Source organism: Centroberyx gerrardi, chromosome 13, assembly GCF_048128805.1.
Source record: "Centroberyx gerrardi isolate f3 chromosome 13, fCenGer3.hap1.cur.20231027, whole genome shotgun sequence".
Classification (NCBI taxonomy): Eukaryota; Metazoa; Chordata; class Actinopteri; order Beryciformes; family Berycidae; genus Centroberyx; species Centroberyx gerrardi.
In genome coordinates this window covers 2,806,985-2,834,614 of record NC_136009.1, presented here as the reverse complement: position 1 = coordinate 2,834,614, position 27,630 = coordinate 2,806,985, and the positions used below count along the sequence as shown (strand labels likewise).

Genomic DNA, 27,630 nt, shown 5'->3' with positions numbered 1-27,630 from the left:
TACTGGACAGAGCTTTCTACCGGAGGCACAGAGATGATTTTGGTGCCAATCCTAAATTGTCACATATTGGGTAAGGTGACTAATGGGGCCACACTCTCAAAATGTTGGAGTAGCCCTTTAAAAGAGCGAAATGTGTTACTCGCTTGCTTTTTCTCACCCAGATTCTCCCAACAGTCACTTGTACCCTTCTCTAACCTTCGGGCTTCCACCTCCCCAAAATCACTCAGGGTTCCAAGAAAAAAAAAAAAAAAAGCTTTCAAAAAAGTAGGTCCCTGGAGAAAAGGTTTTTAGCTCACAGACTTGTTGTGGATAGGTGTAGAATATTATTCATGCAGGCTACATGCAGGAGGAACATGGTGAATATGCCAACAACCTGCATGCCTCCTCAACCCTGCTTTCCAAAATATTGTTTTTGAGAACAAAGAGTCAATAGAGACAAATCTTGACATATTTGGCACCATAAAACATAACAGAGAAATAGGCTACACAACGCAATGAGCCACAGAGAGAAAATATAACAGAAGTACACTGCCAGTATGGGCTGTAACAATGCTGCAACGTAAAGACAAAGAAAATCCATCTCCCTGGCACAAAATAAAAGATTTAAAACAGAAAGACAGGCAGGAAAAGACGAAGAGAAAAAAGGAGGATAAAAATACAGCGGCACGGAAACAACAGTGTTCCTAAGCAGCAGCTGGCAAGGAAGGAGTGCCGACTGACAGTTTGAGGCTAAAGTATTTCCCCCTGTGTATGCTTCTTCAGCTTGCAGAACAAAGGCTTGTGAGGGTGTGAAATATGAATCAAAAACTGCGTGTGCGGGGAGGAAGCCATGCTTTTTTTAATTTGAACAGGTTAATTCCCTTCTATCGGGATTAACAGGACATGCTACGCTAAGCTACATCACGAAACATGATAGCCTAGACATAAGTGGTTTTGGTGTGTCAATGTGATTTGGTATACTTTTCTCCATTTTACATTACATCAATGCATAATTAGGTTGACAAAAAGATTAAAAATCCACCCTTGGGTACTCTGACACTGTTACATACCATCAATTTGTAACGTTCGATGCATTCCAGGAGTTATATTTTGTCGTAAATAAACAACAAAATAGCTCCTGGAATGCATTGAACATCACAAATGGAAGTTTTTTGGAGTACCCACTTTTCCTCAACCTGTCTTATCTATTTCTACTACAGTTAGTGATGTCCTATATGTTTCCCAGAATGCCTTTCGCCAACTCCCAGAGAAGGGGGTTCTCTGTGCTTGTATACGTGTAGGTGGAGAGAGCAATAGCGATAGCAATAGCAATAGCAATAGCGATGGCACAAAAAAACAGACAGATTCACAAAGATACAAGCTGTGGCTGCATTGCATTCTGGCCTACCTGAATGAAATGCTGTCAGTGTGTTTTAGTAAGAATTTATCCTCCCCAAAGAGAAATTCCATGGCAACACACACAAATGCAATTCACAAGAAAGATGAATACAGAATGAGAGATGCATCAAGGCTACTTACAACTGTGGATTTTATCTGTCATTTTTTCTACACATTTCCGACGGTAAGGAGCTGGGTTTAGCCTATATAGGCACGTGAATTATCTTCAGTCGTTATTTCCACATCGAGGATACACCTGTGTATCCTCCGGCCACGCCTCATTGGAGGACGGAGGCGAGGAGACATGAAGGATCCTCCCTGTGTCTTTTAACCATTTGGAACATCCTTAATGATGGCGGCTCAGGGCGGAGGAGAAGACGCATATCGGCCAATTGGAGCGCACTCCTTCACTGCTCAGTGGAACCAGCCATTGCTCATTCAAGTTGATCACCTGGACACCACAACTCGATCTATCAGATCGCCAACCATGTATGTAAACTAGCAGCTTTATTTGCCGCCATCATGCTCTCCACCTTGTCCATTCTCGACTACTGGCATTTTTTTCTTTTAGTCAACAGTGAATATGATGAGTAGAATTCTGCACTATCACAATATTAGAAATGTATTTAGTTTATATTATCCATCATCACAGACACATTTACTATTGCAGACTAGAGCAAGAACACATTCAGCATCTTCCTCTACTATCTCCTTTCCTCAATTCCAAAAAACATCAGACAGCTCCCAGATGTGATATGTGTTTCCATTGGCCAGCACAAGTATGGAGAGCTGATTGAAGCATATATCAAACAAATTTAATCTTTTAAAGCCTGGTCTCCTAAAATTTCCCACCACCAAAAGGATTACATGAAGTAGACATGACTAGAAACAGGTGGTTGACATTGACATTGAAAGAGTGGGGTGGGGGGTGGGGGTTGACGAACACGTGAAAATGCCGTGTCCAATTCCTGCTATTGTCACATAATCCAATTTGTGGTGGAGGAATGTAATCTTTACATAATTTGTGTCCACAACACCTAATTTGCATTTCAGAATTTGTGCTCATTTCACAAAATGTTATGAGACTGTGTTGGTTTCAACCAGCTTGTCAGACTGATTTTGGCATGTTTGGCTGCCCTGCTATATATACCAAGAAACTTGAGTACACACAGAATCATGCATGAAAACACACAGGGCTTGTACACAGAGACTCAACCTGGCAGGATATCTAGTACACACACACACACACACACACACACACTGCAGCTCCCCTTAATTCTTGGCAGCAAGTGTATTCCCTGAACAGGGTGCAATTAGTTAACCGATCTCTCTCCCTCTCCCTCTCCCTCTCTCTCTCTCTCACACACTCTCTCACTCTCACACAGACACACACACACAGTATCTGGAGAGGGTGTAGCATACAGGGCAGTAGAGGGCCCATCATTTTGGCTGTAGACACTGATTCGATATTTTGGCCCGGACACCGCCTTACTCAGAACGAATGTGGCGTCAAGCCAATGCTGAGCTGAGAATACACAAACAAACACACACACACACACACACACACACACACACACACACACACACCTTGCCACACGGGCACATGCATATGAAGTTACAAGACCCACAATATCCTAAAGAACCAGTACTTTCAACACCTACCAAGCATTCGACTAAGACCTGTAAGATCTGACCAAACCTCTAAGATTACACCAAGAATTTACATAGACTTACAATGGAGACCCAGGAGTTAGAGACATGTAGCGTAGCTGTAACGTTGACTTTGCATAGAATTACAATAGACACCCAGGAGTTACACACAAGAAGCATTGCTAACATTGACTTTACACTTACAATGGAGACCAAGGAGTTAGCCACATGTAGCGTAGCTGTAATGCTGGCTTTACATAGAATTACAATGGAGACCAAGGAGTTAGCCACATATAGCATAGCTGTAATGGTGGCTTTATATAGAATTACAATGGAGACCATGGGTTAGCCACATGTAGCATAGTTCATTTAGGTGTTGTAGCCTGTATGTAGAGTTCACGTAGCGATGGCTAACGTGTAAAGGACACTTGTAATACACCTACGCTATGCTAGATTTATTATGTAAATATTCATACGGGTTAGAGACTTCTTAGTAACTTGATGTCTGACCACCTACCTAGTTATTGAGCAAACCCCCTGGCTCAAAAAATGTAATTGTCAAATACACTCAAGAATGACTCACCTAGCTTGCCAAGACACTAAGCAGCTATAGCAGCCTGTCCAGCACTGTGCTCATTATGTTTGTTTAAATCCAATGTAGAACCATTTACACCTGCAGATAAACATTAAGAAGAAAACTATCAAAGTGTCACTATGCTCAAACATGTAAACACATGAACGTATGTCAAGTGTAGCGCAGATGCTCCAGGTGTACTGGTTTATGGTAGGATTATGATGGAAATTCAACATGCAAGCACACACTCACTAACATATAAAAGCACACACATAGACACACATACACATCATTACCAAGGCGATGGATAAAATGATAATGCCATCATATACAAACAGTATCTTGAAGAAATAGGCCTACACATTTTTACAGCACCAGCTACCCTAATTTTTTTCATGATAGCTTTGTTCCTTACATGTAATCCATACTGTTTCCTTGTCCCATACAGTTAAGGTTTGCCATGTGTCTTTGTTTCAGCACTACACACAGACTATTTAACCTGTGTCATATGTCTATAGCCTACTGAGACAGTATATAGGTTAGAGTTACAACTGAGACAGATTGGTGCTCTATGTTAAAATATCTGTTATCTTTAACCTGACAGTGTCCAGCTACATATTGTTTTAGGCAGATTTACCTTGTGATAATGCAAAAACAATTTCCTGCAAAAAGGACACAATTCATTTCAGTTCCATTGAGTCCAGTTTTTGTCCCACTTGTCAATCCCCAGTCCGCATCTATGAAGGAAGTATTGGCCTGAAAGTGAAAAACTTGCTCAACTACCATCGCCTTAACAGAGAGAGACATCACTGGACATTCCTATTATTTACTCTTGGATTACTTGTCTCCAAACTCCAAATTAAAAGAACAATTTATTCCAGTATGCTGACTGCATCTTGAGTCATCTTATGTAAGGCGGTACAATATTGACAAAACAATATATTGCTTTTTTTTGTTGTTGAATATGTGAACTGCAAAATACTGTGTGTGGGTACAGCCTTTTTCTGCACAATCTCCTTTTCAGCAGCAAGCAGCTTTTTTAGGTTTGAATATATTGAAAGACTGTCTCCAAAGTACAATGCGATTTCTAGGCCAAGGACTCTGCACACCATCCGAATATCTTGTAGGAGGCAGCATGATTTTTTTTAACAATTAAATATGCAGTGCCGAGGATGATTAGACTAGGATGAAAATTAGGGCCCAATTGCATTAAACCTCACTGTGTATGCTGCAGCACAGTGGTTCTCAACGTGGGGTCTGGGGACCACCAGGGGTCCTTGAGGGGGTTCCAGAGGGATCCCCAGCAAATTGACAAATTGTTAAATTTCAGCATTGTTTCATTTACAAGAAGTTAGCACAATTAGACAATGTAGAAGAATGACTATTTTGGTATAGTTTCACTGATATCTCTCTACCTACAATACAGATAGTCATGGAATTCTGGGCAAAATAATACAAAATATTCTCAAATTTGGGTCCGAGAGACAAAATCTCATCAACTGGGGGCTATCTGGGATCTTAATTTATGGGCTTTTTCCCCTTTCATACCACTGCAAATTTGTATACAGATACACATGGGCATAGGCAGCAGTGCGAATGAAAGAGTGACAATCAAGTCTATACATCATAGTCTATGTGACAGAGAGCACAGAGTATGAACATGTCTGATGGAAATGTGTAAGACCTGGTTTCTCAAACAATGGATTGTGACCCAAATTGCAACAGTTGTAAACTCAAGCTTCTTATGATCACCTGACTGAAGGAATTATTTATAATTTATCCTTTAGTCTCTTTATCTAAATGCAGATTCAGTTTCCTCACACCTTTCCAATCAGAGATGCATTGTTGTTTTGTAAGAAAGCGTGTCTGCATCTGATAACCTTGGCTTCCTCCCAAGGAATCTTTTATGGCAGGTAAGCATTTTTTTTTTTTTTTACTGCAGTCCCATCATCTGCTCCCTGCCAACAGAAAGAGGAGGAGGGGAGTGAAGGAATAGCGGGATAAAAGACAGGGAAAAAGAGACAGATGGACACATACACACAAACACGCTAATGCACACAGGCGTACACGAATACACACACACACTAATGTATAAGTCACACTACAGGGAGTGTTTTTCTTTGGGTGACACAATGCTATTCATGTTCTCTTGGGTACATCATAGTACACTAAAGCAGAGGAGAAAGCTATCAGAGAAAAGCTCCAAAGTAATTTAAAGCTGCAGTGGGCAAGATTTTATGTAACAAGACTAGGGCTGCGTATTGTTAGGATTTTACCAATTCCAGTGCCATTTTCGTTTCCTCATCGATCCGATTCTTTATCGATTCCCTTATCGATATACCCTGCTGTATACATTTTAAAAAGACTACATTTTAAAAGACTACATAGAGCTTTAGTGGAGTTAACTAAGCTAAAGCATATTCGGCATACTGCCTTAAAATTTAAGTAATTGGAGGTCAACATCACAGAACAAAAACAAAGTATTTGCCACTGCATCTGCTTGCTACTGTAGTGACGGTTGGCGCAGTGCAGAACAAGTGCGGCAAATCTAAGAGATAATGAGGTAAATATTGGACTTCTGGACCCACAGTGCAAACGTTTGGCTTCACAACACTTGAATTATGCTGTAGGAGCTGTTTGGAGAAATTTTATGGCCTTTTTATTTGCCGTTTTCGGAACTCTAAAACGGTATCCAGCAACTTCTGTTGTTTTGAAGAAGGCTGCTGCAGAGCTGAGCTAGCTAGCTCACTGTGTGTTAAATGGACATACAAACTTCACCAGTATTTCAACCCTGGTTTCGACCGACATGAGGGTGAGTACGTACGTGACCCGTCAGCGTCAAATTACGTCATTGTTTGCAATTGTGACTGTGACTCAGATGGAGCGGCCATGATACTCCCTTTAATTCCCAGTTTGCTAAAGCAGTGAATGGGAGCAGTGCACACCCTAAGCTACCCAAATGCCGTTTTTTGTGGCATGGGCCTATGGCTGTACTCCGCAACAAAATAAGACCTGTGGGAGGACAGTTCAAATGTATTTCTTGAAATAAGTCTTTTTATTCCTTTTAGAGACTAGTCTTAGCTTGCAAATCCTGGCTAACTAACTAATGTAGCTTTTGCCTGAGGATGTTAACTGTTAGCTAAGTTTTGTTGTTGTTACTGACAAGCTCAAACTCCAAATCAAAGCTGGCTACTAATCAACAATAAAAAAAATAAATTGAGCCATGAATACATTAGCAATGTTAAATAAGTTGAGAATGTAGTGAGAAATGTGATCAAATGTGTGCTTTTCATGTGTGATTTTACCAAAAAATCATGAAAAACCTTGCCGTAGATTACTAGAAATACCGATTATGTGAACTATTGATACTGCAGCTGTCAGTGGCTATTTTATTTTGTCTTGAATTCTCCAATGACCACATGAAAAGGCATCGTGTTAAAGATATCAGGTGAGTAGAAGAGACTGTAGCCTAATAGACTGCTAGCTCTAATAATCTGTACAAAACCAAATACTGCAGCCATGTGAAATGTTTATATGTGAATTTTATCAGATATATAGCCTACTGTTAACCTGCATGCTGTTAATAGGGAAAGATGTTTGCTACCAGGTTTTGAAAATCTCAAACCTAGATTCTTACCAGATATATGTAGAAACGTAATGACAATGAGAAGAATAATAATGCTAATAATAATATCTATGATGCTCACAGGCACATGCTTGATCATGATTAAACAAACTACAGCACACATTTCTTGATTTTCTGGCTATAAAGTGCTCAATATTCAGCTTTGGGAGTCTCACTGCCATTTGGGACAGCCAGTGTTCAAAATTGCAATTGACAATCTTGAGCGTGTTAAGGGATTCAACCAGCTGGCACTGAAGAATAGCAGGGGAATAACACTTGAAAACTTTTATCCACGTTTTTATTACATTTTTATTTGACCATATCTTAGCACCACCGACAGGCAGTGAGTTGATAGACCCACATTCAGCCATGAGTTCATTATAACTTGCGACACTTACTTGGCCAACCAAAAGGTGGTTTTTCAGTGAAAACACTTCCTCCCTTTAAAGCTGCAGTATGCAGCACCGGTGGTCAAATCACTTTCTACTTCAAAAATCTTCTAAAGTGTCAGTCAACTCTGCAGCCAAATGTGAGCGCCAGTAGGGAAAGCAGTGAGGGAAAAAATACCCTTCTGGCCTGAAACACCAATAGAGAGACAGGGAAATGGGTGGCATCACAACCCACTGACTCGTAGAGTGAGTCAGAGAGAGAGAGAGAGAGAGAGAGGGAGAGAGAGGGAGAGAGAGAGAGAGAGAGAGAGAGAGATGTGCTCTGATGCATTTAGTCCTGGATATGGGTCTTTTGATTCTTTGACAGCCTAATGGCCAAGTATAGTTCCTGACTGATGTTTGCTACAGGGGTAGCACACACACACGTACACACACACACACACACACACACACACACTATTAAGCCAATGAAAGGGAAAGCAGGACACCGAGGAGAAGAGTGGCCCGTCTGCTGGACATAAAGATAGAGCTATGCAAACGAATAAATAAATAAATGATTGAATGGATGGATGGGCAGGGAGTTGATTAGAGAAGTGGATGGATGAATGAAGGGAATTAGCATTAGATGGATGGACAGATGGATGGATGGATGAAATGAAACATGAGTAATTGTAATTAGAGATGGTTACACTGTGTACAGGGCCAGCCGTGGTCAGCTTCTCAAATTCAGATATATAAGGCCACATTGTGTGTGTGTGTGTGAGTGTGAGTGAGAGAGACAGCGAGGGAGAGTGACAGTGAATTTGTACATTTAATTTATTAAGCAATCCACGCTCTACTTTCCCTCCCAACCACAACGGCAGTGAGAGAGAAAGAGAGGGAGGAACATAGACTGAGAAACAGATAGAGATGACTAATTAATGGCATAAAGATTTCTACTTGGTAGGAAGACAGCAATTCCCAAGAAGGGATAACAATCATAATCTCTCTCTCTTTTTTTTTTTTTTTTTTAAAGTAGGCTCATAATAAAATAATCTGTGATGTGTTGGTGCAAATGAGCAAAATTGAAAGAAAATGTATGTTTTTATTTTTTGATCAATTTGATTGATCAAAATATTTCTCCACTCTATATATCTATATCTATATCCATATGTATCATATCATATAGAATATATAGAATAATATAGAATATAGAAAAAATATAAAGAATATTAAAAAAAACAAAATTAGATTGATATAAGCATGTTAAAGTAGCAATCCGCAACATTTTCATATGAATAAATGTACATTTTGCTACTCTCTATCACTGATTGCTATAACACAATAGTGATTCAACCTATACAGCCAGCTCATATCCGGATAGTGGAAAATTCCAATCAACTTGGCCCGCTATCCCAGCACATCACCCAACAATGTAGAAACAATGAGTTGTTTTTAATAACAACCTCACTCTCGACAAGCATATTAAATCAGTTGTGCATTCTTTCTTCTTTCAAATCAGGAAAATCGCAAAGATGAAAGTATTCCTCTCCGCAACAAAACATTCTCTGTTATCAGGTGTTAGGAAACAGTCACTCACCTAACTACAGCAGCAGCCAGGGTTTTAACTGGCACTAAAAAATAAGAGCACATTACACCGATCCTTGCATCGATCCTGTTACCTGTGAGTTTTAGAATTGATTTTAAGAATTCTTTTGATCACTTTTAAAGCACAGATGGGTCTGGCTCCTAGTTACATGTCTGACCTTCTACCCTTTTTATGATTCTTGTACTATTTATTTATTTTATTTGACTTTTCCTATACTTATTCATTTGTTGCCTTTGCTTCTCTTTTAATTTTTTGTATTATTGTTTTAGTATTGTATTTTGTTTTTATTCTGTAAAGCACCTTGTAAACTCTGTTTAAGAAAGGTGCTATTTAAATAAAGTTTATTATTATTATTATTATTTATGAAAGCTTTTTCATTTGCTGTTCTAAACACCTGGTGTCAGGTATACGTCTTTCCTGGGAAAAATCCTCTGCCACACAGAAAGTGATGCGTTTTACGTTTCTGGTTTGTTTAGAATAAACAGAAGAAGAACTGGGTAGTTAGCATGAGCAGCGATAGCCACCATGGCTGAACAGACAAAGAAAGGAGCTGTAGCCACCTACAGAAACTCAAACTACATCAACAGAAAATCCAAGGAAAAAGACGTCACAGTACTGGACATACTGTTTGATTGACAGGTGATCTCTGGGAAGTACAGTGCAGAAACACCACAGCAATGAGCGCTGAGCACCAAAGATGGAGACATACTAAAAAAATAAAAAAAAAACGATTTTGAGGATTACCACTTTAATGGAAAATGCTTACTTTATAAATGCTGATGCTTACTTATAAAACTGAATAGCTTGCATGAACTCTGATTGCATACTATGGGCAGGTAATCAGGTGTGTCAATGTCACTTTATATTAATTATGTATATAGCTTCAGCTATATTAAAAACATAAATACAACAATTATATAATACTTGGGTACACAATTGTGGCTGCAAAAATACCTAGGGAGATATCATTCATGCATGTATAGAAAAGGGTTCATGCCAATAATCTAATAATTTGTGCCATCTCAAAAAATGGATTCAGTGTTTCCCCCAGAATTGTATTCTTGGCAGGTAGTGGTGGGCGCTGCACTGATAGAAATAATATAATAATAATTAATGTAATTCAAGTTGTGGCGCAAACAAGCCCTCAAAAAGAGCACTGCACAAGCAAATAGCCCCTTCATCACCAACTGAATGTGCAAATTGCTTCAGCCTGTGAGACTAATCCACCAAGGCTGGCACCCTTGCGCCCTAAAGCCCCTTTATAATTGTCTGACTTGCTGGTGATGATGACTGCACAGCAATGATAGCAACCATTCTGAATGGACAAACTCCACCTTTCAATCTTATATGCGCTAAAATGATTTGTGTGTTGTGGGGTGTTGCGAAGTATCAGTGATTTTTGATTTGGACGGCCTCACCTACAAATAAACATGTGGGCAAAATAATGAGATTACATATATTTTGGTAAAACTTTACATTAAGTGTTCGTTAACTAATGTTAACTAATGCATTTACTAACATTAATTAAACATGATTAACAGCATTAACAAATAATAGTTAATGTTAATTGCACATGAACTACTGCATTAATTAATGTTGTTATACATGTTTTTTAACAATGTTAACTAATGGGTTTACTAACATAAATTAAGCATGAACAGTGACATTAACAAAGATGAGTTCACAATAAACAACTGCATTAATTAATGTTGTTATACGTGTATTTTCTACCTTGAAACCCTAACTCTTCATGTATTACTTAAACATATCCTGGCAACAACTAAAGTAAGTCACAACAAGCATTACCTAACGTGAATAGTGTGTTATTCATGTAATTTGGTATACCTGTTGTAAAGTGTATACTTACACACACACACACACACACACACACACACGCACACACAACCAGCTAGTGCAAACATGTGACATTCTGATGTACTGAAGACCCTGATTAACAAACCCTCTCTGTAGCCTTGACTGCACTAACCACAAATTACAGCACACCGCTTGATGGAAAGGTCAATTTTACAGCAGTGCTGCAGCCATCTGACAAGATCACTCCAAGTTAGGGAGGGAGAGGATGGAGGACTAAGTGGGTGAGTGTGTGTGTGTGTGTGTGTGTGTGTGTTTATGTGAGTGAGGCACAGAGGCAGTGTGGTGGTTATGGCGAGGGTTGGGGTTAAGAATGATTTAATCAGTGGCTACGTTTCCTTGCACAGTGTAACCCAGCTATTGTCCATACTCTGGTTAAGGTCTTATTTAGGTTAATCTGTTTCTACATGAACCTTTGATACTCTGTGATTGAGTTTCCCTGTTGCCATGAATAACAGAATCTCCCCTCCATCGTTGACTCAAAATGTGCCCATAATGCTGTACGAGTCTGAGTTTGTACAGACGGTGAAAACCAAAAGTGAAAGCAGTAAGATGTTTCCATGCCACAGTAACCTGTTTAATATGGAAGTAAGCCAGGCATCTTAACCAGGTTTCTCATAAACAGAGTATGAGCTTACCCTGGTTATTCTAACCTACTTATGATGTTTACATGCATCAACACAAAACCAGATTACTGACTAACCGGGTTAACAAGGGAATTCTCCATGCAGGTGAAGGTAGCAACTGACTGCTCTGCCAGTGTGAGGACAAATAGCTTCCACTGCAGGGCCAAGCAGGGCTAGCCAGGGCTTCTTCATTAGCCTGATTTCACTAGCCTGGTTTCCACTTCAGGGTCATCCTACTATAGAATGAGGAACACTCTGTCCGTCCGTCCGTCCGTCTGTCCGCATCCATTTTGCTCCTCAACGGGTTGCCCAATCAATCTGAAACTGCACATGGCCATTGAGCATTGGCATAGGCAGGGACTGATGGAGCTGATTTTTCCATTTTCCCAAATTTACACTGTTTATGCGCCTTTTTGGCAAGTCTGCGCGGAGTTGTGGCGCGCACATCCCCGGGTATGGATTAGTATACTGTATGTCTAGCCAAGGGCTCCATACAAGATGCAGTTAGAGGTGAGATAATACTACTACTAGTATTACTACTACTACTACTACCACTACTACTACTACTACTATCACTATTACTACTACTACTACTATCACTATTACTACTATTACTACTGCTATTACTACTTCTACTACTACTACTACTACTACTACTACCACAACTACTATTACTACTACTACTATCCTACTATCACTACTGCTATTACTACTACTACTATTACTACTACTACTTATAATAGTAATATGTAAATAACTGTGTTGGTTTATTAATAATATTAATTCACGTTTTTTACTCATTTGGTGAATTAGGACTTTGCATTTTTATATGATCATATATATACCATTTTATGTCATTGGTCTACATCTTTGGCATCTGGCCAAGAAAGTTTGCGTGTGTTTGTGTGTATTCGTGTGCATGTAATATCATTTAAAAGTACCCTAAAATGTGAAACTTAAGTTTCTTAGATAATTCTATTGCCACATGAGACAGAGAGGAGTTATTATGTATGAATAATGATAACATCCTGTGGCGTTCCAATCTAAAGGTCAGCATTTATCAGCCTGTTTAAATCTGCTGCTGTGACTGCCTCTGGCATCTTCTGTCTGTGGGAGTGGATTAGTAAGGCGATCACACAGTAACTACAGCCTCAGTCTAGGATATGGACCTTGCCATGAAGACAGCGGACTTCATAAGACTTTAATAACTTTATTGTCTCTCCAAGGCTGGAAAATGTAAAAAAAAAGGTGTCCTTACCTCAGGCACAGCGGAGGAATCGCAGAAATCAAAGCAATTCAATGAAATAAGAAAAAAAAAAAGTTTGCGGTTTTGCTCGGCATTGTCAAGGAGACCTGCGTGGTTGTGAAAGCGTTATTATTCAGCTGGGTGCTACCCGCCTGCCAAAGAAATACAAGCAGCTGGTGTCACTCAGAAGACTTTTCCAATAAATCTCTTTAGGAGGGGGAACCAGGTTCAATCAAGTGTGAGAAGGACAACTATGAAATTTGATTGAAAGAACATGGAGGTTATGAAGGGAATAACAAGACTGGATAGGTTCACAGTTGCCTGGCAGCTCTCTTTTGTTCCATTGCTTGGCCATTCAGACACCTCTGAATCTGCGATATGCCGCACACCTCTTGCAGCTAAGTCTGAGGTGAGACGAAAAAGCGGAAGAAAGATAAAATAGAGAGATAGAGCCATGAGATAGAGTGGAAAGAGAGGAACAAGACCCAGGGAGAGATGAGCCCATGCTTTAGAGAGGTGTGAAGCACAGCACAGTGTGTCAGGATTCAGGAACACACCGCCTCAGATTTGCCGCCTGCTTTCCCCTAAAGGAAACTTTAGACATGCCTCTCCTCCAGCTAAAGTCTTATTCTCTTCTTGTCTTTTCATTCTTTATCTCTACCTTCCCTTTTTACCTCAGCTCTTCTCTCGCTTCACTCCATCATCCCCCTCTCTTCACCTCTCTCCTCTCCTTTTCTCGCCTCACCTTTCATCTCCTCTCCTCTCCTCCTCCCTTCTCCTCTCTCCTCTATTTCTCACCTGGCCTCTCATCTTCTGTCCTAACCCTCCTCTCCTTTCCTTTCTTCTCCTCGCCTTTGCATGTGTTCTTATCTCTCCTTCTCCTCTCCCCTCTACTTCTCACCTCTCCTTCCTGGCCTCTCCTCCTCCATCCTCAATTCCCCTCCTCCCTTTCCTGTCTTCTCAACTTGCTTCGCCTCTCATCTCCTTTCCTATTTATTACCATGCCTTTCCTCTCTTCCCGCCTATTCTCTTCCGTACTCTTCCTTTCTCACCTCACCTCACCTATGTCTGTCAACCCCCTTCCTCTTTGTGAAATACTGCTCTCCATCACTCTACATCGATTACACTTAACCACCAAGCTCATAAAACTCAAAGCTATGTGTATGTGAACGCACACACGTATGGGTTTGCGTGTGTGTGTTTGTGTGCGCGTGTGTTTTCAAAGTGGTTGCCGGGCCTGCACTTCAACCTGCCTGTTGTTATGCTCAGAGCAATCAATAGAAAGCGAGGTGTAATCTGAGTGAGAAAAACCACGGCTCAGCTGTCACTGCACCCTACAAAACAATGACTCAGTATGCCCTGGGGAGCTGTGAATGTATGTGTGTGTGTGTGTGTGTGTGTTAGTGTGTGTGTGCCCGAGTCTGTCTGTGTGTGTGTTTTTTGCACCTTAAGCACATCTGTTTCCACCTTCAATAAGCTAGCCACATAACATCCAGTATCTCTCACTCACTCACTCACTCACTCCCACACACACACACACACACGCAAAGTCCCGTGGGTCCCGGCAGTCCCAGCTCAACCCCTCACCTTCATAGAGAGTGCAGTGTCAATGTCACGCAATGTCACTGTCAATGCAGATTAGATCAGCCTCATAGCATTCATGCATCCCAACTGGCCACTAGACAGACCGACCACTGGCTACTGCTAAATGCTACTCACCATATCACCATATATGCTGAGAGAGAGGTGAAGGTGTACTTAAGCAGTAGCATGACAATGCTCCTCATGCTGCTGGCCTGGCCTCCTGTCTAGACACAATGTATCCTTTTTAAAGGGGGGCTTCATTTTATGCTCACCAGAAGGTCCAGCATCTCCATGTGCTGATGTGTCTAAGAGCCTGTAGGATTTTCATTGGGTCCTTGTCGAACTGCCATGTCTGAAATGCCTGTGGTCGTAACCTTTATAGGCCCGCTGACGCTAGTTTTCACTATAATGTTATCTTTGACAACCAACTGTCCTTTGAGGGCCACATTGCAGCCACTACTCGATCCTGCAGATTTGCTCTTTACAGCATTCTTCAGATCAGACCCTACCTCACCAAAGAGTCTGCGCAGCTCCTGGTTCACTGTACCTCCCAAGGGCACATCACCCCCATAACTCCAGACCATGATTCAATCAGCAATCCCTCAACTACTAGACAGCCTCCCTAACCAACCTACTGCCATGTCATAGTACACAATCAACTGGTAGTGAGGGCCTTGATTGTTAGTCAGCACAAATATTTTTTTCTGTAGCTATTGACTTAAGTGAAGTTGTTTTAACAGTGACCCCATCTAACCATTCCACTGAATTCAACATCTACAGAGAACATTTCTGCATTCAGAAAGATTCTTAATACCCCTAAAACACTGCCTCAGAGGTAAAAGTCCTCCAGCCATTTTTAAGGTCAGTTATTCAGTGTACAGATTATTTAGTCAACTGCAGTCGCCGATTCTTGTGCTGGACTGCAAAGAAAGCAGAACTTTCCAAAAACTGACATACCTACAGTATGTATTATAGCCTACACTATTTGGGAAATTTCATCTCAAAACGATGGTAGGCCTGTTTCTACATCATGTTTGACTGTTTCAGTGGCACTAAATGCTCTCCGGTCCGGCCATTAAAGGGCTCCTATTAAAGGCCTCAAAATTTTCCTCTATTTATATACATACATAATTGAAATGTATAATGAAGACATTGTCAAAATGTGATTTTGTTTGAATTTGTTTGAGTTTAAAGTTACTGCATTTTCAAAAATCTCTTTTTTACAGGCAGATTAAGACGATCTCCAGCAAATACATATGGGGGTAAATCGATGTCAAAATCATTGTAAATGCACAGACTATGAGTCACAAATATATATTACAATTTGTAAACACAAAACACGATCTACAAACAAACTCTTCATGATCCACAAATATAAAACACGATCCACAAATAGATTCAAAATCCACAAACAAACTCTTCATGATCCACAAATATAAAACACGATCCACAAATAGATTTGAAATCCACAAACAAACTCTTCATGATCCGCAAATATAAAACACGATCCACAAATAGATTCGAAATCCACAAACAAACAGCTCATGATCTGCAAATATAAAACACGATCCACAAATACATTCGAAATCCACAAACAAACTCTTCATGATCCACAAATATAAAACACGATCCACAAATAGATTCAAAATCCACAAACAAACACATCATGATCCACAAGTAGAATTCAGTGACTTGTACTTGAAAACCAGAATTTGAATGAATGCAAAATGATTTTTCTGCGTGTGTGGGTCGTATTCTATTTGTAGATTGTTTCGCATTTGTTTTCAGAATTTTGACACTACTGTTCCGCTGTTTTTGGGTGTAACCAATCTACAAATGCACTCTTCACAATTTGCAAACAAACACAGTCTAACTTGTATTTTCAACCAACTGTTTCAAGACACGCGTACAAATTCTGTGCAATGCTCAGCGTTCAAGTGTCAAATCTGTGTTTGTGGATCGCTTTGCATTTGTGGATCGCTTTGCATTTGTCTACAAATAGTTTTGACACCGTTTTACCGCAGGGAGTGTGAATACGATCCACAAATGTAGTCAGCCAATCAGGGGTATTGCTTGCTATGTGATGTCACGATGCCTCAATAAGCATTTCAAAATAAGAGCGTGAGCTGAAACGTGTCAGAACACCGTGGTAACACCATGGTAAAGTGCAACGGTGTGTTAATATTCTGTATTCATTACAGATTAATTGTTTTTATTTCATGGCGTGGGATCGTTCTGTTCATATGGAAATGTCCTAGCTAGTTGGGTCTAGGCTCAGGTCTTCTTAGGGACTGTTCGTTATTTATGAGAGGGGGGTCGGTGCAAAACTGGGGAGGCACGTCAAATATTTTTTTAAGCACTGGGGAGGGACTTATGTTTTTTATTTTGGCTTTAAGGGAGGGACATACAACTTTAAATGGTTGTACTTAGGTGGTACAGCTTCGACTACAACTGACACTGGCATAGTTAAGTGATGTATATACTAAGGGTTATATACTAAAATATTCAAGGTAACATGCAGTGTGTTCCGGTAGCCTACTGGTTAAAACGCATACCTTATGACTGTAATGTCTGTGGTTTGAATCCGGCAGTGGACTGTTGTTGCGTGTGTCCCCCTTCATGTCTTTCTCTCCATTTATTTTTCCTGTTGAATCAACGTCTTCAAATAGTCAATGAAAAAACTTTAACTTGTAAACCTGTTTTGAACGTCTTTTCACCGGTGACCATAGTCATTTTTTAGTTTAATACATCCATGGTCTAGTGGCGTTCTTGTAGCGACCGTGACGACGGCGCGTTCATGTGCAGCTTTCTAGGTTCTAGGTTCTGATTGACTGTTGCTGCTGCAGACTCGGCTCTTCGGGGAAACCATCGTCCAGGTATGACTATCATTTATTCAATCACAGAACATTTGCTTTATTTGTATAAATCTTACATCCGATGTGAAGTGATTCAGTCTGGATAAAGTTGAGCTAAGCTAACGTTGGTAATAACGGTTAGCATAACGAGACGGAGTCAGCTAACACATCCATTGGTTAACATCAAACAAGTTAACTTAGTTAAAGATAGAAATGTTCGCTAACGTTAGATCATAGACTAAACTTTGCATTTGTGATTTATGCTCCACTCGTGTTGCTCCACTTGTGTTGAACGTTGTCTTGTGTTTCTCACAGGGAGTCAAGTTCATGCCACACATCGCTAGCCAGGTCCATGTCAAGGGTTTACTTGCTTAACCAGGTGAGGAGATTTATTTTGAACATAATTTAGAGCATTTTCGATGTGAGATAGTTCACATCCGTCACAGATAGTAATGACTTGGTAGCACCTGTTTCACCTCTACTAGAGCCAGTGCTTCACAAATTAAGTACTTTTCACCCTGTGCTGTAATCATCATCATGATGTATGCTAACTGTTTTCTGTAAGACACTGAGCTGCAGATACTTACTGCAGTTTCTTCTGTTACAGAAACTCCTGCTCTTCAAGAACCACCTGACACTTCTCTGGAAAATGCTCCCAAAGAAATTAACTTATTTATGATGTGTTCTGGCCTTTTCACTAGTTTCTTTCTTTACTGGATTTCTTAACCCTTTGCTTTTACTTAATCTTACCTTGTACTGACATATTACAGCTGCCCTCTGTGGACCGAGGCTGTCTAAATATCCACCTGTTATAAACTAGTGTTCCAGTTAAAAGATGATTGTGTTTCTGTTTTTTGTCTTGTAATGCTTGATACTCCTGAGAATGTTTCACCCATATAAAATGGAACATGTAGAATGGAACGTATTTTGAAATAAATGTTTACTTTACATATAACAGTTTGTCTTGGATCATCTATTAAATAAGTCTTATTTGTCATCACTCTGTAGTCCATTGCCGTCAAATTACTTTTCTCCATCTTACCTTGGTTATTACATTTTACCAGCATTATGTTTTTCTAGTCACAAATATCAATATTATGTTACTAACAGTGTTTTTATTTATACAAGTCTTACAGAATATACACTGATACATTTTTTGAATGTCTCTTCCTTGTGAGTAATTTCTGACAATATTGACTAAAGCCACACATCTAGACCACATAGTCCAAGTTAACCAACATGCTGTTGCCTCAGTATAGAGATATTATTACTTGTAGCCATTATTATTCTGCTGCATGTATTGATTTAATCCATGGCACTGAACTACACTGGATCAAAGGTGGGTCACCTCACAACATTTAGTCATGACATAAATATTAGTACTCTGATCAAACACAGTCCTATATAAACAGTGTATGAAGATAGGTTTGCATTATGCAACTTAGATGCAAGGTTTGCTAGTGAAAAAAAAAAAATCTGTTAAATTATTATCATTGGGAATATTCTAGGTTCGTTTGGTGTCACACCAAGGTTTACTTGAGTTTGCAAGTGTTATACTATCTAGACTCTGTCATAGCAAAATTTCTATAAGCTTGATCTCCCTATGCAGTGCCCAGAAACACACCTGGTTGGAAGAAGACTCAATTCCATTTACGTAATAGACATTATCAGTAACTCAAGCAGGTTAACTCAAATTGGACATCTAAATATAAATTTACAGACAGTAAAAGAAATTAGAACAACCATCAAAGCCCAAATATATTCATAACTTTAATAGGATAAAGAAAAATACATAGGCATAGTCTGTAAACTGAGAATTTCGAGATGTAAATAAATATACAATAGTAAGTAGAACTGCATATGCTACATGTAGCTGGTTAACTACAGCAATGTTATAACGATAGCTAGCTAGCTTGCAAGTGACCTATTTAATCAAGAGAGAAACAAAAACAAAATAGAAACCATCCGTTATTGTTCTTAAGTCTTGCCTGTTAAACCTAAGTGTCGGCGGACGTGTAGGTTGAGTTTAATGTGATCTAGTTTGATCACATACAGCTAAAAGCCTCCGCTAACAATCAGCTAGCTGTATAGCTTGTCAACAGTGGAAGTAGAAGCGGTGAATGCGCATGGAGCGTTCCCGTGGCCTAGAGGCGCGTTCACGGAGCTCCAGAAAATACAGCTTGATACGGCTCTTGGTGGCTTCCAAAGAAAAATGGACCCAATGATTTAAAAATTGATAAGTCAAAGACTCCATTTTGACTTTGTGCGATACCCAGAAAAATTTCCCAGAGTTTTACAGGCGTTTCTTTTCCCATGTATCTCTATGGGAAAAAGTCTTTTTGGGCCCCATGGCGTCACGTGACTTGCAATACCAAAATCGCCGCACAGCCCAGAGCTGTTCCTGGGGGCTTGGTAAATAGCCAGGCAGGAACATTATTTATTAGGGGATTAAGCCCTCGCTACCATCGTAATATCACTGCTGCATGGAACGCTGCATAATTCCAACCAGGAAGGAGGGATTGTTAGAGTAAATATCCGACCGCGAGGTCCGACAGCCAGCTTCCTCCGTTGCACGTTGCAAGGTCCGATGACGTCATTCTGCATAATAATTAGCCATGTGCTTCTGTTTGTTTGAGAAACAGGGGAGAAAAGAGGGCTTTCAGTCCAATGGGACATTTTCCGGACTATTGGGGTTTCGGAATAATGGGCCGTTGGAACAATGGCATGGCACCCTGATCACGTCCTGCATTGACGTTCTCAGTCACCTGAGGAAGAGTTGCTCTTCTGTTTTTCCTTACATATTGCACTAATGCACGAGCATCACGGTCATTGAATGTGCACTTTCGACCACAATTTCATACCCTATGTACTGATGTCTTTCCCAGAGATCTAAATGCAGATGTCACTTCAGTCACTGTTCCTATTGAAACACTAGCCAGTTGAGCAGTCTTTGTGACTGAAGCTCCTGCCATCCGTGCCCCAATAATGAACCCTCTTTCAAAGTCACTTATATCTTTTCCTCTTGCCATTTTGATCCAAAATCGATTTTTTTTTTACAGTTCTCCTATATTGGCTTAAATGGGTGAACTGGTTTTTTGCTTCCCTCTGGAAAATTAGTGTCAGGATTTTTTTTCTGTGAAGCGCATTGTGTTGCCTCTGTGTATGAAATGTGCTATATAAATAAAGTTTGATTTGATTTGATTTCTTGATAGATTTGGGTCTTCAGGATGAAGCTTAAACTAGTTCGGTTTATATTCTTGAACTGGTTCAGTTTTTATTCTATCCTGAGACTTAAAACCTCCACTAAGAGGGGAAACAATTAAATGCAAGGTTAGGTTTGGGATCATTGATTGTTATTACTAAGTAGCCTAGATAACGTGATAGCCCTGGAACCCAGCTCAGGACGTCTGACCACAGATAAGATGCAGATAAGAATGAGGTCACACAAACATCATATTTTGAGTTGGATGGCTGTTTGGTTTATTGCCTGAACCCCTGAAACGTAGGTAGGTACTTATAATACATAGGCTAAGCACAAACTCTCTAGCTGGTGGCTTGTCTCTTGCGGTTCTAACGGCCTACTCCCTGAAGAGCAGAGGCATCGCGCTGGCGCCCTTGACTCACACAAAGTACACGCCACCTGCTGGACAAATGCACACTACACTTAGAGCACTAATAAAATTGATGGGGTATCTTTAGGAAGTACATTACTCTTGCAAAAAGCACATACATATGAAACACATAAGGGTATACCGGGTCAGCTGCCAGTGTGTGGTGAATATGCGGCAGCTGGTGACGGAGCAAACGGGACAAAATAATGGGCAGAAATGCAGTGATAGCTGAGGGAAAAGACAATTTTGCCTGTATTACCTTACATAACTTAATTTAACATGAGATCAGCTTCATTAAAGTGTGGTGATAAAAGCTTGGCATGTTTATCCTTGATTGTGTTGCGGGCTCTTCTGGTGCAGCGTTTGGCTTAAATGTCCTGGATGGGAGCAAAGTTTCTGTGGCGGCTTGAGCTGTTCTCATCACTCGCTGGACGGCCTGATTGTCCTGAGCAGCAACCGTATTGTACATCAGTGTGTTAGAGAGTCCATAACATAACCCCAGAAACGAAGCTAGATGCAGGGCTTATACAGATATCAGTGCTTGAGGCTAACATTAAGGGACTGTTCGTTATTTATGAGAGGGGGGCTGGGGTGTGACTTTTTTTTATTTTTTTTATCTTGACCCTCCCCGGAGCTACAAATATTTTTCCTTGAGCCTCCCTGAGTGACTGGGGGAAAATGCATGACCCTCCCCAGTGAGCATTTTTCCGTTGAAAAGACATTTAAAAAAGGACTATGGTCACCGGTGAAAAGACGTTCAAAACAGGTTTACAAGTTAAAGTTTTTTCACCGACTATTTGAAGACGTTGATTGAACGTTCACATTTAGACCATATTTCACCGGGATATTACACCGGTGAAATATGGTCTAAATGTGAACGAGGAAAAATAAATGGAGAGAAAGACATGAAGGGGGACACACGCAACAACAGTCCACTGCTGGATTCAAACCACAGACGTTACAGTCATAAGGTATGCGTTTTAACCAGTAGGCTACCGGAACACACTGCATGTTACCTTGAATATTTTAGTATATAACCCTTAGCATATACATCGCTTAACTATGCCAGTGTCAGTTGTAGTCGAAGCTGTACCACCTAAGTACAACCATTTAAAGTTGTATGTCCCTCCCTTAAAGCCAAAATAAAAAACATAAGTCCCTCCCCAGTGCTTAAAAAAATATTTGACGTGCCTCCCCCGTTTTGCACCGACCCCCCTCTCATAAATAACGAACAGTCCCTAAGAAGACCTGAGCCTAGACCCAACTAGCTAGGACATTTCCATATGAACAGAACGATCCCACGCCATGAAATGAAAACAATTAATCTGCAATGAATACAGAATATTAACACACCGTTTCACTTTACCATGGTGTTACCACGGTGTTCTGACACGTTTCAGCTCACGCTCTTATTTTGAAATGCTTATTGAGGCATCGTGACATCACATAGCAAGCAATACCCCTGATTGGCTGACTACATTTGTGGATCGTATTCACACTCCCTGCGGTAAAACGGTGTCAAAACTATTTGTAGACAAATGCAAAGCGATCCACAAACACACTGTGATCCACAAACACAGATTTGACACTTGAACGTTGCACTTGCACAGAATTTGTACGCGTCTTGAAACAGTTGGTTGAAAATACAAGTTAGACTGTGTTTGTTTGCAAATTGTGAAGAGTGCATTTGTAGATTGGTTACACCCAAAAACAGCGGAACAGTAGTGTCAAAATTCTGAAAACAAATGCGAAACAATCTACAAATAGAATACGACCCACACACGCAGAAAAATCATTTTGCATTCATTCAAATTCTGGTTTTCAAGTACAAGTCACTGAATTCTATTTGTGGATCATGATGTGTTTGTTTGTGGATTTTGAATCTATTTGTGGATCGTGTTTTATATTTGTGGATCATGAAGAGTTTGTTTGTGAATTTCGAATCTATTTGTGGATCGTGTTTTATATTTGTGGATCATGAAGAGTTTGTTTGTGGATTTTGAATCTATTTGTGGATCGTGTTTTATATTTGTGGATCATGAAGAGTTTGTTTGTGGATTTTGAATCTATTTGTGGATCGTGTTTTATATTTGTGGATCATGAAGAGTTTGTTTGTAGATCGTGTTTTGTGTTTACAAATTGTAATATATATTTGTGACTCATAGTCTGTGCATTTACAATGATTTTGACATCGATTTACCCCCATAATTTGTGGATCGTGTTTTATATTTGTGGATCATGAAGAGTTTGTTTGTGGATTTTGAATCTATTTGTGGATCGTGTTTTATATTTGTGGATCATGAAGAGTTTGTTTGTAGATCGTGTTTTGTGTTTACAAATTGTAATATATATTTGTGACTCATAGTCTGTGCATTTACAATGATTTTGACATCGATTTACCCCCATAATTACATCACACCTGGATTTGGTCCTGCTTGGCTCCCCTCAATAAAGAACTACTGAAATCCTTTCAATCATGCCAGTTTGCAGCATTTGAACTGGAAAGCCTCCACTCAGCAGGTTTGCATCATTTGAATTAGAGGAGCTGGTATTGTCAGCCAAACAGGGTCCAATATTGTGACTGTTCTGCCTGTTAGGACTGAGTCTTCAAATTCATTCAATTTAACTAATTCATTTCAACTTTAACCTAAAATACACATATTTGCATTCTGTTCATGATCAAGATTCTGCATGACCATCTGCGAAGGTTAAACGAAGCAAACCACTATTTCAGAGCTAAAAGGCCTCTATACCATTAGCTGATAAAGATATACTGCTGAATATCCCTATTTATCCAGTCAGTCACAACAATCCATGCTTTTTAGCTAACCTGCAAGGAAACATGGCCAAGACTCTTCCTTAAGAACACAGATGTACATGTTTAACATTTGCAAAATTTTCCTTTGTTCCATTTCATCTGATGTATCAAAAACAGTGATGATGATTTTATTTTTGAATCTTTGAAGCATCCTGGTAGATACAGTTATTTTCAACATATTCAAAGAGATTTGGAATCTAGAAAAGCAATCAGAGCAAAACCACCAAATGCAAACCATCAGCAGAAAACAACCACTTCTCAAAGCCATTTTCAGGGTATATAAAGGTGTGCATGCCTGGATATCTCAATCTATCCCACCTACTAAACAATTGAAGAACTGATAGTGGATTGCAAACAAACTCTATCAGCTTTGAATGTAAATCCTTAAGAATATGAAATTAGTTGGCACCTTATCACCACAAAAGGTTTGCATTAAAAAGTTGAGGTATTATCTGTGTTTGGTGTTTGTGTGCTGTAATGTTCCCATCGCAGTGTATTTCTTTGAGCACTAAGTAGCGTGAAGTGAAAAGCATGCACTGCTCTTCATTAGACTTAAAAATCAAACATACAAAGACAAATTAAATGCCCATATTTCTCCAGTGATATGCTTTTAGTTACACGATCAGACTTGGTTTAATGTGGCTTTTCAGAGAAAACAACAATCAGAGTGAGCACAATTGGACTAAGCCACCGATGGAGCATATCCTACCACTGAAATATACAGCCATTATATTTATAATTGAACATACGAGGCTTTGTGCGCCATCTAAACACAGCGACGATAGCATCTTCAAGAAACTTGGTGCCATGGAGTTTTGTGTCTTGCCAAAGTATGCCATGGCTCTGAAAAGTCTGACATTTGCTAGGATAAGCCATTCTATCAGAGCGCCACACACGCTTAAAGGTTTTCACATTCGTATTCACAGTGTGAAGAATGGCTCCGAATCCCTCCCTTAAATTCACACACAGAGAGATTTCTCCAAGTTGGTTGTAGTGGATAATAGGCTTATGCATATTTTTCTTGATTGTTCCTCTGAGCTCACTCACAAACTGTTTCCCTTCTGAGGAAAAAAAAAATCCAACATTCTCCATCTCAACCTCCAGCTCTGCAGTTATTTGGAGGTTCTGAAGAAAAGGTGTTTTTGACCTTTTCAAAATATGTGGGCTGAAATAACTGTGGTGTGAAATTGCTCTGAGGCTAGTGGCTACTGTGTGATGCAGTGATCTAAGAGCAGGAACTCCAGCAGTGTAGCATTTCACTCTCTGTATGAGGGAAATTATCATTAAGAAGTCTTACAGTGAATGTCCACTGGCAATGCTACACTTGGAAATATTGGACGCCTCGTGGGCGTGGAAGTGGGTGTGGTTGCAACGGACGCAGGTTTTACTTTCAAAGTAGCAGGGTTGCCAACTACATAAATATAGATTGTTAAACTATAAATGCATGCAAGTAAATTTGAACATGGGTGTGTTTTGTTTCCAACATACATGATTACATTAACAAGGCATAAGCAACTGAGCTTATAAAATATTGATCAAGTGAAACTTGATCAATATTTTACTGAATACCACCAACAAGCACATCCTCTCTACTGAAGAGTAAGAAATAGACAGCTTATTTCTTAGTGTGCTCTATTAAATCTATTAGAATAAGAGCAATTACAGTTGTTGTACCTTTCCGACGTACTGAGGTTCTGGTCCAATATGTTCCTCCAGGACAAAGAACTGGTTCCAGATCCAGCCTCTCTTGGGCCGTTGGTGGGAATCCCTCTCTGTATCCAGAACCTTGGTCAGGTTCCTCTGTGCTCTGATGGAGGTCCTGGAGTTTTGGTTGGAGAGCTTTGGGTTGGGATTGGCGTTTAGATTGGTTTGTGAAGAAGGTCGGAGTTTGGAACGAGATTTAGGATTGGATTGTGAAGCGGGCCTAGCATTGAAGTCGGAGTTAGGGTTCATGGTGCCAGATGTGTTGGACTTTGGGTTGGGACTGGATAGTGAAGAAAACTTAGGGTTGGACAAAAGAAATGGCTCCGAATTGGTCTTAAAGTTGGATACTACCTTCGAGTTGGAGAGTGGCTTGGGCTTTGGCTGCGACAGTGACGCAAACCTCGGTTTTGTGTTGGTTTTGGAGTTGGATATTGAAGATAGGTTGGGGTTGAATGTTGCGGATGGCTTGGGGTTGTTAGAGCTGTTTCTTGACAGCTGGTTAGAATTAGATTTAGATACTGACTCTTGCCTAGGATTAGGATTGTGTTTGGGTACTGACTGTAGCTTGAGCCTGGGGCTAGAGTTTGATGTGGGCTGGGAGAGAGGTGATGGAAAGTTCGTGCTGGGGTTGGGGTTGTCGGTAAAATGGGACGTGGAGTTGGGGCTAGGCTCGAGATGAGACTTGTGCCTGAGGTTAGGGTTGGAGCTCGAGAGCTGGCTGGCCTCGAGCAGAGACATACGTTTAGGGATAGGTTTAGGGTCAGAGCTTGGGAGTTGGGTGGGCTCAGGCAGCGACTTGGGCCTTGGGTTAGGGTTTGGGCTGGGGTCGGGGTTGGGTTTAGGGTTAGGGCTGGGGCTGGCCTGGGTCCCATAGCTGCTCTGGAAGACGACACACAGGAAGACCACCAGAGGACAAAGACAGGAAACTGCAGCCACACTGGCTGGAACTCTCATTGTAGAGAAAGAATGGTCTGGAAATGTCTTCCCCTCTCACCTCCACTGTGTCGTACCTCTGTGGGCATACACACACACACACACACACACGCAGACACACATAAACACACTCAAACACACACTTTTGTACCCCTTTTCACAGGGCAGGGTAGCCAACAGTCTCCAAAGAGTATGGTCCACAGAATCACTTTGTATTGTTCTCTCCTCAGAAAAATAAAAAACTCCATGATCCAAGTCACCACGTTTAACTTTGTTTGGGTGCAAGAAGTTCCTTAGTGTGCGGTGGGTTTCTTCCTCCCAACATTGTTTCACAGCTGTGGACCAATCAGCTCTGTTTCATTTGTTTGATTTGAATCGGAAACACCAGTTTATCTCATAATTAATGGGGAATTATGTACAACTGAGACCAGTCCATATAATCCTAGTAGAGTCCATGGTAAAGTTGTGCTTCAAAACCATGTATAATATCCATTATGGAAGAAAGTTCAAGTCCTTTTTCTCCATGTTGAAAGCAGGGGAAACAGCAGCCGCTCGTTGGGTCAGGGGATCTCTCATAGAGGTAACATCAAAGAGCTGCCTTTCCTGGAACAGAGAGGAAGATGAAATCCATGAAAGGTTTATCAAATACTAGTAAAATATACCAATAAACTCTGATAAAAACAAGTAAAATCTTAATTTTGCTTTGAAGGTAGACAAACAATGATTGATTTCTCCTGGACAAATAATTTCCAGTGGTATTTTGATGGACTCTCTGCAATTATCTACATACAACTTTCTATATTAATAGAACTGTGCCTTTTTGTAATATTATTTCGGAGAAACAATCTCTCTACAAAGCTGTCTTTGTGGAAACAATCTCAGCAATGTACCAGGGGAGTATTCTCTGTTCTGTTAATACAGACCATAAAATGTCAAAGCTTCAAAGCCCAAGATTAGAGATGATTTTGTTAATTGATCTTAAGTCCTTTTCGGACAGGATTTGTTTTCATGGCCAATTTGCATGGGACAAGAGATCTTTGTAATCACTCTCCAAAATTACCAACCAAAAATGTACCATGCATCATACGTAACTTCAATTGATGCTGAGGTGCTCGAGCAATAACTATACAGCATGGATGAAAGAGCGAAGAAAAGTCGCAACTGGACCAGAGTCGAGA

General features: G+C 40.2%; 1 protein-coding gene and 1 long non-coding RNA gene across 2 annotated transcripts in view; one reads left to right on the top strand and one right to left on the bottom strand.

Annotated features, from left to right (window-relative positions):
- Positions 1-26,473, bottom strand: part of LOC139922516 (cadherin-18-like) — a 119,581-nt gene extending 93,108 nt beyond the window's left edge. The window contains exon 1 of the mRNA XM_071913048.1: positions 25,490-26,473. Coding sequence (XP_071769149.1) covers positions 25,490-26,473 — 984 coding nt within the window. The remainder of the gene's footprint in view (positions 1-25,489) is intronic.
- LOC144542106 (uncharacterized) lies at positions 17,331-18,013 on the top strand. The gene is made up of 3 exons (XR_013507102.1): positions 17,331-17,407; positions 17,702-17,765; positions 17,994-18,013. It is a non-coding gene; the product is annotated as an uncharacterized LOC144542106 (long non-coding RNA).
- Positions 26,474-27,630: the final 1,157 nt, after the last annotated feature.